The 13428-nt window shown below is 37.3% G+C and overlaps 1 protein-coding gene across 2 annotated transcripts in view; it reads right to left on the bottom strand.

The window, feature by feature from the left end:
* The window catches only part of LOC127962673 (trichohyalin), a 191668-nt gene that overhangs the window by 127105 nt on the left and 51135 nt on the right, over positions 1-13428 (bottom strand). For both annotated transcript variants that reach the window (XM_052562317.1, XM_052562318.1), the window contains exons 3-4: positions 3582-3728; positions 2404-2487 (exon numbers count right to left, since the gene is read on the bottom strand). In XM_052562317.1, the coding sequence (XP_052418277.1) occupies positions 2404-2487; positions 3582-3728 (231 nt within the window). The remainder of the gene's footprint in view (positions 1-2403; positions 2488-3581; positions 3729-13428) is intronic.

Raw genomic sequence — 13428 nt, forward strand, 5'->3', positions numbered from 1 at the left:
ATTGTTATTTATTGGGTCTGATTGCTTCTTTTGGCCTTTGTATTTGAATTTGCCTACATATTTGTAAGTCGTATTGAATAAAAGCATCTGCTAAATGACTGCTTAATGCAAATGTAAAATGGTATAAAAGATTTTCAGAACAACACAAAATCTAAATAAATACAAAGAGTACATTTCTAAGACTTGTCATATATGTTTTTGGATTTTCCTTTATCAGGCACACATATACATACAATTTCATTCTCTCATTTTCCAATAATCTCCCTCTTGGCTGTAGCTATTTTTTATACATTCAAATCTGTTGCAGTTATTATTTTCAGAAGAACCAGTAGATTTTAGCATCATTGTCTGAATGCAGCAAGTTTGAATAAGCACAGGTGAATTAGATGCAGATGACAAGCTTATCAAAACTCTTGCGTGAACCATTCCTCTAATGATTGCTGGGTGACATTTCACCTCTGCCAAACATATTCTGAAACCACTCTATTCCAAGATGAACAGGATGAGAAACTCTCAGGCTGTTAAACAGCCGAATCAATCACCTACACCATCTCAAACCATCTTAAGACCCTTGATATTTGATTTTAATTGAGGGTCATCAACCAGAGAGAAAGAAAATCTCCAGACGTCACCTAATTACATGAAACGACATGCATAATTGCATCCTGAATCACTGCATCTAACCATTCCAAATCCAGTAACTGACTGAGGAATAAAAAAAAAGAACTTAAAAAAAAAATTATTTGAATGATTTTCATGTTAGACAAAAACAAAAAGAACTTTGTCACTGTCTGTCTATTTGCTCCACAGCTGACCTCTTTCCCATTTCTGAGTCACAGATTTAATTGCCATCTAATTCTATCCAGAAATTATATGATAATTATACCAAACTTGTGCCTGATTAAAATTGCACAATATTACAATTCATTTGAGTTAACTGACTCGCAGTGTCTCTGGGCTTTCAGCCAGATGCGTGAAGATGTCAGCAGCCCCCAGATGAAGGACGGAGAAGGGACAGCGGCTCTATTTGCTCCTGCTTCTGCCTCATCAGAAACTTCCACACAGACTCAATAGTCAATAGGGATGTGGGTTTTCATATCTGTGTGCTTGAGACCAAGACGGATGAAGCACTCTGGTCTATGTATCAATTTCTCAGAGCTAGAGCACCCATATGGACCAACCCAATATTGTATTATATATGATTGCACAATAAGTTAATATGAGAGCATTGAGTAATTCTCTATAAATTAACACTGATTATCTTAAAAACTTATTCTATAATGGCTATTCTAGATCAGTGGTAAATTTACTTTAATCCTATACAGTTTGCTCTATCATATTTTGATGTCACTGCAACTGTTTTTTTTTTTTAATCTTTACAGATTTTTTTATGAAGCATACATGAGAATAACTTTAAATTGTTGGTAATATTTCAAGGTGCACAACTACTGGACTGAAGCAACTTAAGCATACTAACTTAAGCATCATTATTTTAGAAAAATCATGATAAAATGTAAGTACAAAATATGATTCATCAGGCTTTTGTGAAACGTTTATTTGTACCACTCAATCATCATCATAATGATTTGAATTGTATGTTTGATCCCCACAATAAAAACAGCTTTGTTCATATAGTTTTCATAAAACTAAGCATTTCAATATTATCCTACTAAGATATATTATTAGGAGATATATAGATTGACAACTGATATTTATATGCATTTTATATAAGCAGTATTTTACTTCTGGCCCTATAAATATTGGTAATTTCAACAAATTGCAAATTTTCACACAGTTTGGGCCTCTGAATAAAATTGAGGTGTTTTTTTCTCCTTGATCAATAATCTCTTATATGATACTATATGTGCCAAATAAAAGAGTAAAATTGTATTAAATAAAATGTTGTCTAAAAGTTTAAAAAACTTCCATTTAAAAAATAAAAAAAAAATCTAAATCAAACTATTGTTTCATGTAATATGTCCTATGATAAAACAGGTCTCTGTTTTGGTTCGAAATAGTGAATGTATAAACCACATTTGAAACCCAGTTTCATCAACACTCTCTAAATAGCATACAGTCAGGCTAACAAACCGCATTACTTGGTGTAAAATTTGTTTACTGCAATTATTATTAATAATATATTTTACTTATAGTATCACAGCAAGCTATTTAAAGCTGTGCAGTGTGTGTGTTTTTGGCTTTCTACTTCAAATTGTTTCAAACTTGGCCTTGAGTGCATTTAGCATTTAAAATATTAAAAACCATTAGGATATCCATTTTAACCCCAACACCTTTTTTTAACACATTTTTGGTTTGTTATAGAACCATGCTGACATGAGGTTAAGAGTAAGTGAGGTGTAAATACACACTCATAAACAAACGCTTGCTTTTGAGGGTACTTACGACATTCAGCGTGGTGCTGCTGCTCTCTGCTTTCTCAGCCAGCTCTAGTCTCAGCTGAGCTATAGTCTCCTCTGAACCTTGCACCTGAACAGATGAGAAACAGAGTTTGTTTAGTATGTCCCTCTTAAGGGCACAGGACTAACAGAGAGCCACTGAAAGATTGTGAATCAACAACCATACTGCTAAACTTGAAAACCTGAATGCAGACAAACGCAAACTCTGTCAATGTTCTAATATACAAGTGTTTTGATGTGGTAAAATAATGACCCTTCAATATTCTCATCTCCGCAGGTTTTTTTTTTTTTTTTGGACATTGCATCACTGTGAGTGCTAGAAAAAAGCCTGCTGTAGTTTTAACAAGTGTAACGCCTGTGAAAGACTTCTTCAGTCAAAACCTGACATGCCAATCCTTCATCCAGTCATCTGGGCTGAAGGGGAACATTGAGCTGATTGAACGGTTTGCTCTACAGTTTCATCCCTGCAGTGATTCTGTTCTCACACTGAACCTCCTAAAAAGTCAATGAGATGCTCAGCACACTAAATTAGTTGCTCTCTCACACAGATGGAGGGGGAGAGGACGATATAATGAACATTTATAGGGCTAAGATTTACAGGCCTCTATCTATCTATCTATCTATCTATCTATCTATCTATCTATCTATCTATCTATCTATCTATATATATATATATATATATATATATATATATATATATAATAAATTTAATTATTTACTAAATTTTGTGTTTTTAAGATCATATAGCTTTCACTGTCATTTTATAAAATGAATACTTTTACCATTCAAAATGATAATTTTAACAATAATAAAATAAATATTTCTTGAACACACAATCAGCAAGTTAATAATTTTTGAAGGATCATGTGACACTTTTAACATGATTTTTTTCTGCTGAAATTCTGTTATACATTACATTAAAAAATAATAATAAATAAAACAATAAAACATTACAACAGAAAATCTTTAAAATCTTTTTTTTTTTACACTTTTAATTCCAATAATTGCAGCTTTGGTGGGCATAAGAGACTTCTTTAAAAAAATCTTCCCAATCCCAAACTTTTGAATTGTTGTGAAAGCAGATTTCATATGGAGTACATGAGATTAAGATATGAGACAATCAGATCCAGCTGGGTCTAAAGAAGTCTGCAGTGTATCTGGTACCTGCTCTTGAAGCTCTTTGACTCTGGCCTCCAGCTGAAGGAGTTCTTTGAGCTGCTGGAGCTCGTGCTGTTCTTTCAGAGACATCTCCTGGTGTAGCTCAGTGATGACATCCTGTAGTTCCAGGATCAGATCCTCTCGCTCCTCCACCTACAACACATGACCGCTGCCATGTCAAAAGACTCTTATACTCAATTGTTACTATAGGTGTTGAGTTGCATGGTTATTTGTGAGGGTATTAAATATTAAGAACACTCGGACACAGCAAGATCACACAAAAGAGGTCTGGGTTAGCAGTGACTGCTGCAGGGACATGTTCAAACTAACAAGCATGTGCACATATGAAGTTAGACAGAAATCACCTACAAATGTCCAAGCAAATGTCTAAAGCCCTGGTAATGTCATGCCATCTAAATCAGATTTTGTGTGTTTACCGTGACAGATGTCATAAAACTACCCACCACAACATCAACTGTGTGGAAGCCAAAAGGTTTTTTTTATTCACATATTTTGATGTATTTATTTTGAAAGACAGTAATATATATATATATATATATATATATATATATATATATATATATATATATATAAATACAAATGTCAGGGACACAGTTCAGATTTGAGCCTGCATCTCCAATTACAAAATTGAAAATACAGGTAAAACCAGTAAAAAAAGAAGAAAAAAGAAAGAAAAGCAAATTAATACAGTTAACTGGGCCCTATTACATTGTATCCTTACTGAACACTTGTCCAAAATTTGGAATGGTAGTATTAAAGTAGGTAATAAGAATCACAAAAAAAAAAAAAAATCTTGAGCATGAAATCAGCTTATTTAACTGATTTCTGAAGGATGGTGTTACAATGAAGACTGGAGTAATGATGCAGAAAATTCAGCTATTACATTATTCCTGCATCACAGGAATAAATTATATTTAAAATATACTGAAATAGAAAACAGTTATTCAAATTGCTAAAAAAAAATGCATAATATTATTTTTACTGCATTTTAATCAAATAAATGCAGCCTTAGTGAGCATAAGCGATTTCTTTTTGAAAAATGACAGAAGGATAGATATAAAAGCCCATTTAACCTTTCTGATTCTTGACCCTATGTCGACGAGGAACACCAACACCTCCTCAAATCTCCACATATAATGTGAATGCATTAATACGAGAGATATGGCTCCAAACCGTGATGCATCACGTATCAGTCATATGGAATTGCTCGGCAGGTAGAGTGTGTCATGGTGGTACTTGTAAGAGATTGTATGAATCCATTTTCCACTACTAAATTGGCCTCTGAAATTGTGGGTCACAATATGAGATACTGTGAGAGGTGCACCAGAAGAGAGAAGACACAATAGGATTCACCTCAGAAGCAACAATCACACTGCGAACTATAAGTATCGTGATACAAAAAAAAAAAATCCAAAAGGTCAAAGCCATCCTCTCAGAACTTGGAGCAAAATGAATCTATGCACTGAAGAGGCCTATCTCGTATCACAAAGAGCATAAGTGGGCACATCAGTGAGGAAAATCTTAGATAACACACATAAAGATGTTTTAATGAACATCTGAAATGTGCCCCCGATAAATCAGATTGTGAACAGAAGGGTAAGGAAATCAATTTCTCCAGACACTGTCTTCCATCAGACTGAACATCTGATGTTGCTAAGCGAGAGAACTCATTTGAGAGCAATAAACAGAAGGGCTGTTATGTAAACTGTTGAATGATCTAATCAAGATTTAATTGTGTTTAGACTGCTGTATGAAATCTACAGCAGATTGTGATCCATTGCCTTTGAAGCGAAGGTTACAGATATTAACTGAAACATGAGTGAAAAGTGAAAATTAATACCATACATGTTGGTGGTTTTCACTGTAACTTATTGCTACTACTTTAAAATAATGATATATCATCATGCTCACATTTTTCATACTTAGTGGATATAACTTTTTTCCTGTAGGATACAATAAATGATATTTTCTTTGTTCTGTATGGACAAAACAATTAAAAAATATATAATAAATATCTATAGACAAATGTATGTCATACAGATTTGAGTCAATTGCATATGTTTGTTGACATTTCACTGAAGTACCAATATTCTCAGAAATCTCAGATGTTACACTTTAGATTCCTTAAAGGGGGGATGAAATGCTATTTCATGCATACTGAGTTTTATACTGAGTTTTTTTTTTGTTCCCAAAATACTCCTTCCGGTTTGTCACAAGTTTCGGAAAGTTTTTTTCGAGTATGGCTCTGTGTGACGTTAGATGGAGCGGAATTTCCTTATATGGGTCCTGAGGGCACTTCTGCCGGAAGAGCGCGCGCTCCCGTATAGCAGAGCACTGAGAGCACAGACATTCACTGATCAGAGCGAGAGCGTCGCGAAATGTCACAAAAGGAGTGTGTTTTTGGTTGCCAGGGCAAGACAACCCTGCACAGATTACCAAAAAAAAAAAAAAAAAAAACAGCATTAAGGGACCAGTGGATGGAGTTTATTTTTACAGAGCATCAAAGGAGTTGTGCAAGTGTTTGTGTTTGTTCCTTCCCTGCATTTCGAAGATGCTTGTTTACAAACAAGGCCCAGTTTGACGCCAGATTTGCGTATCGTTTATTTCTTAAGGATGATGCAATCCCAACGAAAAAGGGTCACGATCGTGTGTTGGAACCGCAAGCGGTGAGTAAAACTGCTTAAAATATCTCTGCCTCCTTGTTAGTGCGTCTACCTCCCATGCCGGAGACCCGGGTTCGAGCCCCGCTCGGAGCAAGTCGTTGCTGCTGCTGCTTTCGTTCAGTTTCAGCCTTGGGATCTGATTCTGGATCATAAATAAACGGCTGAATCTGACTGTTAGCCATGGTTTGTTTTGGATGATGGTTTTTCCCTCACGGTAATGTCACAGCTTCCACATGCTCTCAACGCAAAAGCCTACTGGCGCTCGTGATTCTTTAACTCCGCCCACACGTCACGCCTCCAGCCGGTCGTGTTTTTCCGGGAAAAATCGGTACAGACTATATTTCTCTTATGAATATAATAACACTAAATACTTTTTGGAATTATGAAGGATGCAGTACTACTCTATAGGTACTAAAGATTAACAGGATATTGAGTCAAAACAAGCATTTCACCCCCCCTTTAATAAAATTGAAAACTAGAACAACTAAGACAACTGTTGGCGATCTATAAGAATATAGAACCATACAATTCAAATCTCAGAAAATGTACACTTTATTTGGAAGAATTTGTTCATTCTAGATCATACTGAAATCTTATACTGATTGCAGAAGGGTTTGCGAATTTGAGCACAGTTTATAACAAAAAGTCTCAATTTGTTCTCCTTTTGGTCTCAATGCTGTTGAAGAGTGGGCCCCAGCTGCTTTGATCACAGAAGCCCCCTTATACTAGCAGGCCATCTTTCACATCATTTGTTTCCCTTTGCCTGCATAATTAAGAACAACGCCTATTTTTTTCTCTTAATTGTAGTACTGCACACATTTCTTTGTTTCTTTTGAGTACCTGGGTCTGGACTCCAAGATCCCATTAATAGGGCTATTATGCACTCTTCATTATTTCTGACTTGATGCTAAGACCAGCCATCTTTGAACCACAGGTCTAAGCTGGTGCCCAGCACCTCTAGATTAGGAGACCCTTTGATCCTTCAACTCTTTGAAAAGACAACCATGTAGGACTCCTAAATTAACAACTCCAGACTCTAAAATGCATTAAAAAAAAAACCTGGCTGATCCACTGAATTCTACCCAAATGAGAATGGTAAAGTTACTTAACCACAACAGGCCATAAGCTCACACAACCTCATTACCATACTGAGGAAAGGAGATTAAAAATAGCCAAACGTCCATATCTTGAAGAATTGAGCCTTTCAGAATAAATGGCAGTGTTTCATCTAGTAATTTTTGTAAAAGGTCCTTTGTAATCTCCAGACACCCAGAAAAGCCTCCTACTGACTCTATAGCTTTTGAGGTTCAGATGTCGGCATTGGCATGCTAATTGCAACTTTGTCTGCGGAGCTGAAAAAAAAGGAGGGAGAGAAAAAAAAGAAAAGAAGAGAAGTACTTTGTCCAGCTAGTGCCATGGGATTTCTTTTTAATCTGCTGATACAAATAGCTTTTTTGTATAGAATTACATTATGTCCTATGTATCTCACCTCGAACAAGGTAGAGTGAGTTTTGTGTCTGGCCAAATAGCTTTCAGCAGAAAGAGTTCACAACATGATACTCCAGCATCCAGCCTTTAATTCTGGTAGTCATTTCAAACATGAAATTTATGCATAGAGATCATGAAAAACCATGTGTTAGATAGGGTTGAGCAGATCGTCCATCGCCGAAGGCTGTTAGACATCACGATGTTGAGTTAAATTTGTAATGTAATGTAACAAGCAACCGTTAACAATCGTTATTTGTTTTCCGTGTCTTTCTGAATATGGATTCACACTTCAGGCACACCCCCTAACTGCTCCCCCTCCTCCCAATGTCATCGTTCATCACAATATTTCACTGTAGCCATTGTCCAATGCCAATTTTTGTAGACATCGCCCAACTGTAGTGTTAAAGTCATTTCACGTTTTACTGTTTTACTTGTTTAATACAGTAAAATATTATATTAATATAGTAATATGGTAATATACTGTAATTCATTAGCCTAACTGTAGAAAGTAGGTAGGTAGTCTGAAAGTAGGGTTATACTTGGCAGCCATCTTGATAACGTCAGCCATTTTCTTAATGTAGAAACACCAAAAATTTCCAAAACTGCTTATGTTTTAACAACATGTCAAATCACAAGTAAAACTCATTGGTTATCATAGTTATCTCTCTTGCTAAAATAAAGCCAAAGTAGGTATTTTTCAAATGGGATTAATGTCAATGAGCCGTATCTCCCTGCACTGTCTCCTCCACCTAACTCTCTGCACAAATGCCAGAGGTCACTCTTTTCATTCAGGCAGAAATCAAAATTATAATGGCAGCTTGTTAAAAATTCTATTTGGATGTGCACATAGGCTACATCAAAAGGTGCTGACATGGAGTGGTTTGAGATGCAGAGGGGTGTTAGCGATGTGGCTTACCGATAGCACACATCAAAGCTATAGAGCGAGGGGAATATGGGATGGGGGTAGGGTAGGACACAATGACTACGTTCTGGGGCTGTTATAGTCAGCAAATGAAAATATACCAGGCACAATTTTACCATTACTGCCTTGACATTGAAACACAAGCTATTTACCATGAAAAAAAACAACAACACTCTGACTCCATCAGATCCATCTAAATCAAGCTGATGCAATAGATGCAGTTTGGTAAATTATAAATGATAGCCAGACAGAGTAAAAAACATGTAGAAAAAGAAATAAATGCAATAATCAAATAATTCCTCTAGTGGACCATTTATAAATGCGGGCAGCGCAAGGCCACTTCAGGAGACAATCAGGCAGCAGGGATTTGTTGAAATTGGGACAGTCGCTCACTGGCTCCATTTTGCATCAGGCATGGTCAACCTTTTAATGCTGCATCGCTAACCGATAACCATCCAGAATGCATTTCAGTGCTTTCCTGGTTTAAAACAATTTCCAGCAAAGTTTTCCACATAGGCCAATTACTAAAGCACCCCAGTCTGATTTGCCATGCCATTCACCTGAAGCAGGCTCAACGGATACCTGCCCCACTGTATTGGAAAAAGACAAACCGAATAATATCTGCACCCATATGGCTTGACAGACCTATCTTTCATGTGAGACCTCAGTAGGTATGACTTGGTCAACATGACGGATAAGTCCTTGTTCTTGGAAAAACATTCTTAAGATAGCCAACCCTGTTTCTGGAGAACTACCTTCATGCAGGCTACAGTTCCAGTGCTGCTCAAACACACCTGCCACATATTTTCAAGTAATCCTGAAAACATTGATTAGCTGGGTGTAGTGTCTTTGATTAGGGATAGAGCTAAACTTTGCAGGAAGGTAGCCCTCCATGAGCAGGATTGGCTGCCCTTACTATAAACTGGAAATTAGATTTTTGTTTTGATTGAAGTTAGAGTTGGGCTTTGGCTTGAGATTAATGGATATGTTTTGTCCAATCCGGCTCCTGGAAGGCCAGGTTCCTGTAGAGTCTAGGTCAGGGGTCTCTAAACTCGGTCTTGGAGTGCCATGTCCTGTAGAGTTTAGCTCCAACTCTAATTAAACACACCTGAACCAGCTAATCAGTGTCTTACTAGGCATGCTAGAAACTTCCAGGCAGGTGTGTTGAGGTAAGCTGAAGCCAAGACTTGGATAAACTTGTTCGTGCAATTATCACCAGCAGGGTGGACTATTGTAATGGGTTCCTCACCAGCCTTCCTTAAAGGGGGGGGTGAAATGCTCGTTTTCACTCAATATCCTGTTAATCTTGAGTACCTATAGAGTAGTACTGCATCCTTCATAACTCCAAAAAGTCTTTATGTTTATTATATTTATAAGAGAAAGATAGTCTGTACCGATTTTTCCCGGAAAAACACGAGCGCCTAGAGGCGTGACGTGTGGGCGGAGCTAAAGAATCACGAGCGCCAGTAGGCTTTTGAGTTGAGAGCATGTGGAAGCTGCGACACAGATCCAGAGGCTGAAATTTAACAAGAGCAGCATCAGCAAAGGCGGTATGCTATGTGGTATGTACTGAAACTGTATATATTTGCTTAGCGGTTTTGGAAAATGACTAAGTTCCACTTTATGTCATCTTTTTTTTCTTTTTTTCTTTTTTTTAAGCTGTACATGTGGAAAGTGCAGTTTGATGACAACATCGCATGTTGTTTACTTGATGTGCTTACGCGCTGATAGCTAAGTTAACAACACAGAGATATTTAAAGCAGTTTTACTCACCGCATGTGGTTCCATCACACAATCGTGACCCTTTTCCGTTGGGACTGCATTATCCTTAAGAAATAAACGATGTGCAATCCGAAATGCAGGGAACAAACACAAACACTTGCACAACTCCATTGATGCTCTGTAAAAATAAACTCCATCCACTGGTCCCTTAATGCTGTTTCTCTTTTGGTAATCTGTGCAGGGTTGTCTTGCCCTTGAACCAAAAACACACTTCTTTTGTGACTTTTCGCGACGCTCTCGCTCTGATCAGGCTGTGCTCAGCCTCTCAGTGCTCTGCTATACGGGAGCGCGCGCTCTTCCGGCAGAAGAGCGCGCACTTAGGACCCATATAAGGAAATTCCGCTCCATCTAACGTCACACAGAGCCATACTCGAAAAAAACTTTACGAAACTTGTGACAAACCGGAAGAGGTTTTTTTGGAACAAAAATACTCCTTCAAACGTACAACTTAATTTTTGAAACTTTGTCCATGTTTAGCATGGGAATCCAACTCTTTAACAGTGTAAAAAACTCAATATGCATGAAATAGCATTTCACCCCCCCCTTTAAAAGACCATTAGACAGCTCCAGCTCATCCAGAATGCTGCTGCCAGGATTTTGACTAGAACCAGAAAATCTGAGCATATCACACCAGTCCTCAGGTCCTTACACTGGCTTCCAGTTACAATTAGAATTTATTTTAAAGTACTTTTACTCGTCTATAAGTCACTCAATGACCTAGGATCTAAATACATTGCAGATATGCTCACTGAATATAAACCTAACAGAGCACTCAGATCATTAGGATCGAGTCAGTTAGAAATACCAAGGGTTCACACAAAACAAGGGGAGTCCACCTTTATTTACTATGCCGCCTGCAGTTGGAATTAGATTTCAGAAGAGATCAGATGTGCTAAAACACTAGTCACATTTAAATCTAGACTCAAAACTCATCTGTTTAGCTGTGCATTTATTGAATGAGCATTTTTATTTTTATTCATGATTATTTTACTTTCTTTTATGTAAAGCACTTTGAATTACTATTGTGTATGAAATGTGCTATATCAATAAACTTGCCTTGCCTTGCCTAAAGTCTGCTGTACACCAGCCCTCCAGGATCAAGTTTGGAGACCTCTGGACTAGGTCTTCAACAGTGCTCTTGGGGATCCACTGTCTTGCAAAGTTTATTTCCAAACTTCTTCAGCTCACCTGAAGATCTTGATTAGCTGGTATAGGTGTGTTAAATTAGGGGTGTAGCTGTGCAGTACAGTGGGTCCTCCGAAACAGGGTCGACAGCTGGAGCAGGCTGGAACTTTCTTTGCAGGACTGGATACTAGGGCAGTTGCTCCCAAGCACATTCCTTGAGGAAGTTTAAAGTAGTTCACTTGTAGACATCACATTACACATTACACAAAGTGAGCTTGAAAGTGAAGCATGTGCATCTGGTTAGGTAGAGATACTGCTGACGTTTGATTTTCACACACCCACTTTTCTTCAGAACATATCTGCTTTCTGCTTGCAGCATTCGCCCATCTGCATTGTCGCATTACTCTTTCATAACCAAGATCTTATCCACTTAAGTCATCCGCAGTATGATAAAGCCAATGCAGCACTGGTCTTTCCTGACAGGCGATACCAAATACTGCATGCTTCATCCAGGTCTCTCATTTCATTAGCTATTATATGAATTTCCAATTAGGCTGAGGCCAACAAGACAGAGCTTCCAGGTCTCTTCCAGGTCTTTATCACAGGGGACGAGCAGGCCCTGTTCAGGTAACCTTACAAAGTACTGCTCCTGTGTACCTTTGTTAGTGAAAGGGCATTGTCTGGAAGGAAAGTATGCCAAACGTGAGCCAAAATACCTTGTGGAGTATTCCATTAAGAGTAATAGGAAAGAGCAGATAATGAGAATCCACATTGGCTGAGCCAAACACCAATACAGTACTGGAAAGAAGATTTTTTGATCTAGCTCTCTCTCTCTCTCTCTTTCTTTTCTTTTCTTTTCCTCCTTTATCTTCTCTGACATGGTTTATGCTGGTTCCAAGCCATAACAATCCTCTGGATAGAAAAAAAAAAGCCTGCCTTTGATTATTAATAAACCTTAAGGCAGGTATCATTATTATTATTTTTTTTCAGCTAGTCCTTTTTTGTAATGCACAGAAAACACCTTTATGTTTTTCCCAGGGGCCCGAGCTCCCCATCTCTCTGTGATCTTATAAGCATCGCTGACCAAACTGCATTGCTACGCACTTTCTGTCTCTCTGACCTCTGTGTGGATCGAATTCATTTGGTCTTTCTGTCTTCTCAATCTTTAGGCTGATTTGGCTTAAGCAGGCAGCTGGCCATGGTTATTTCAGATAAACACTATTAAAGAAATACAGATAATGGAAATAGGATGGAGGATAAAAGAGTTGGAATATAGCTGTGCTTCAAAGAAGTCTCATCAGTCACTTATTAAGCTTTGAATGCTGATGTGTGTGACTGATTTGGTCATGTTTACATCATGTCTGCAAGTTTTGAATGTTTTTTTTTTCTTCCTGAAAAGCTTAACCTTGACAGTAATTATTAAATCAGACCACATTATACATATTTTATGTTACTATATAAAAAATTTAAGATCGAAAAAAAAATCCTTAAGGTAAGGTACTGTGGAGCACAACAGTGTACTGTTTTACACTCCTGGTAAATGCTAGACGTCCTTGGTTAGAGAATTAAATGCATCAACATTTAACATTACCAAGACCAAGAAAATCAGAGGCTCACAAAGATCCAGCTTGTGACAGAATTTATTAATAATCTGGAAGTTTATCAGTTTTATATTCTTATGACAATAAAGGTTGTATGGATGTAATTTATTTTGAACCTTTGAATCGTCTCCTTCAGCACTAACCTGACTTAAGACCTTTTCAAGGATGATAACTGTAAGCTCTAATAATCACTAGTGACTAATAGTCAATAACACACCAATACATATAACTATAAAAATAACGACACAGAG

This window comes from Carassius gibelio, chromosome B7, assembly GCF_023724105.1.
Source record: "Carassius gibelio isolate Cgi1373 ecotype wild population from Czech Republic chromosome B7, carGib1.2-hapl.c, whole genome shotgun sequence".
Classification (NCBI taxonomy): domain Eukaryota; kingdom Metazoa; phylum Chordata; class Actinopteri; order Cypriniformes; family Cyprinidae; genus Carassius; species Carassius gibelio.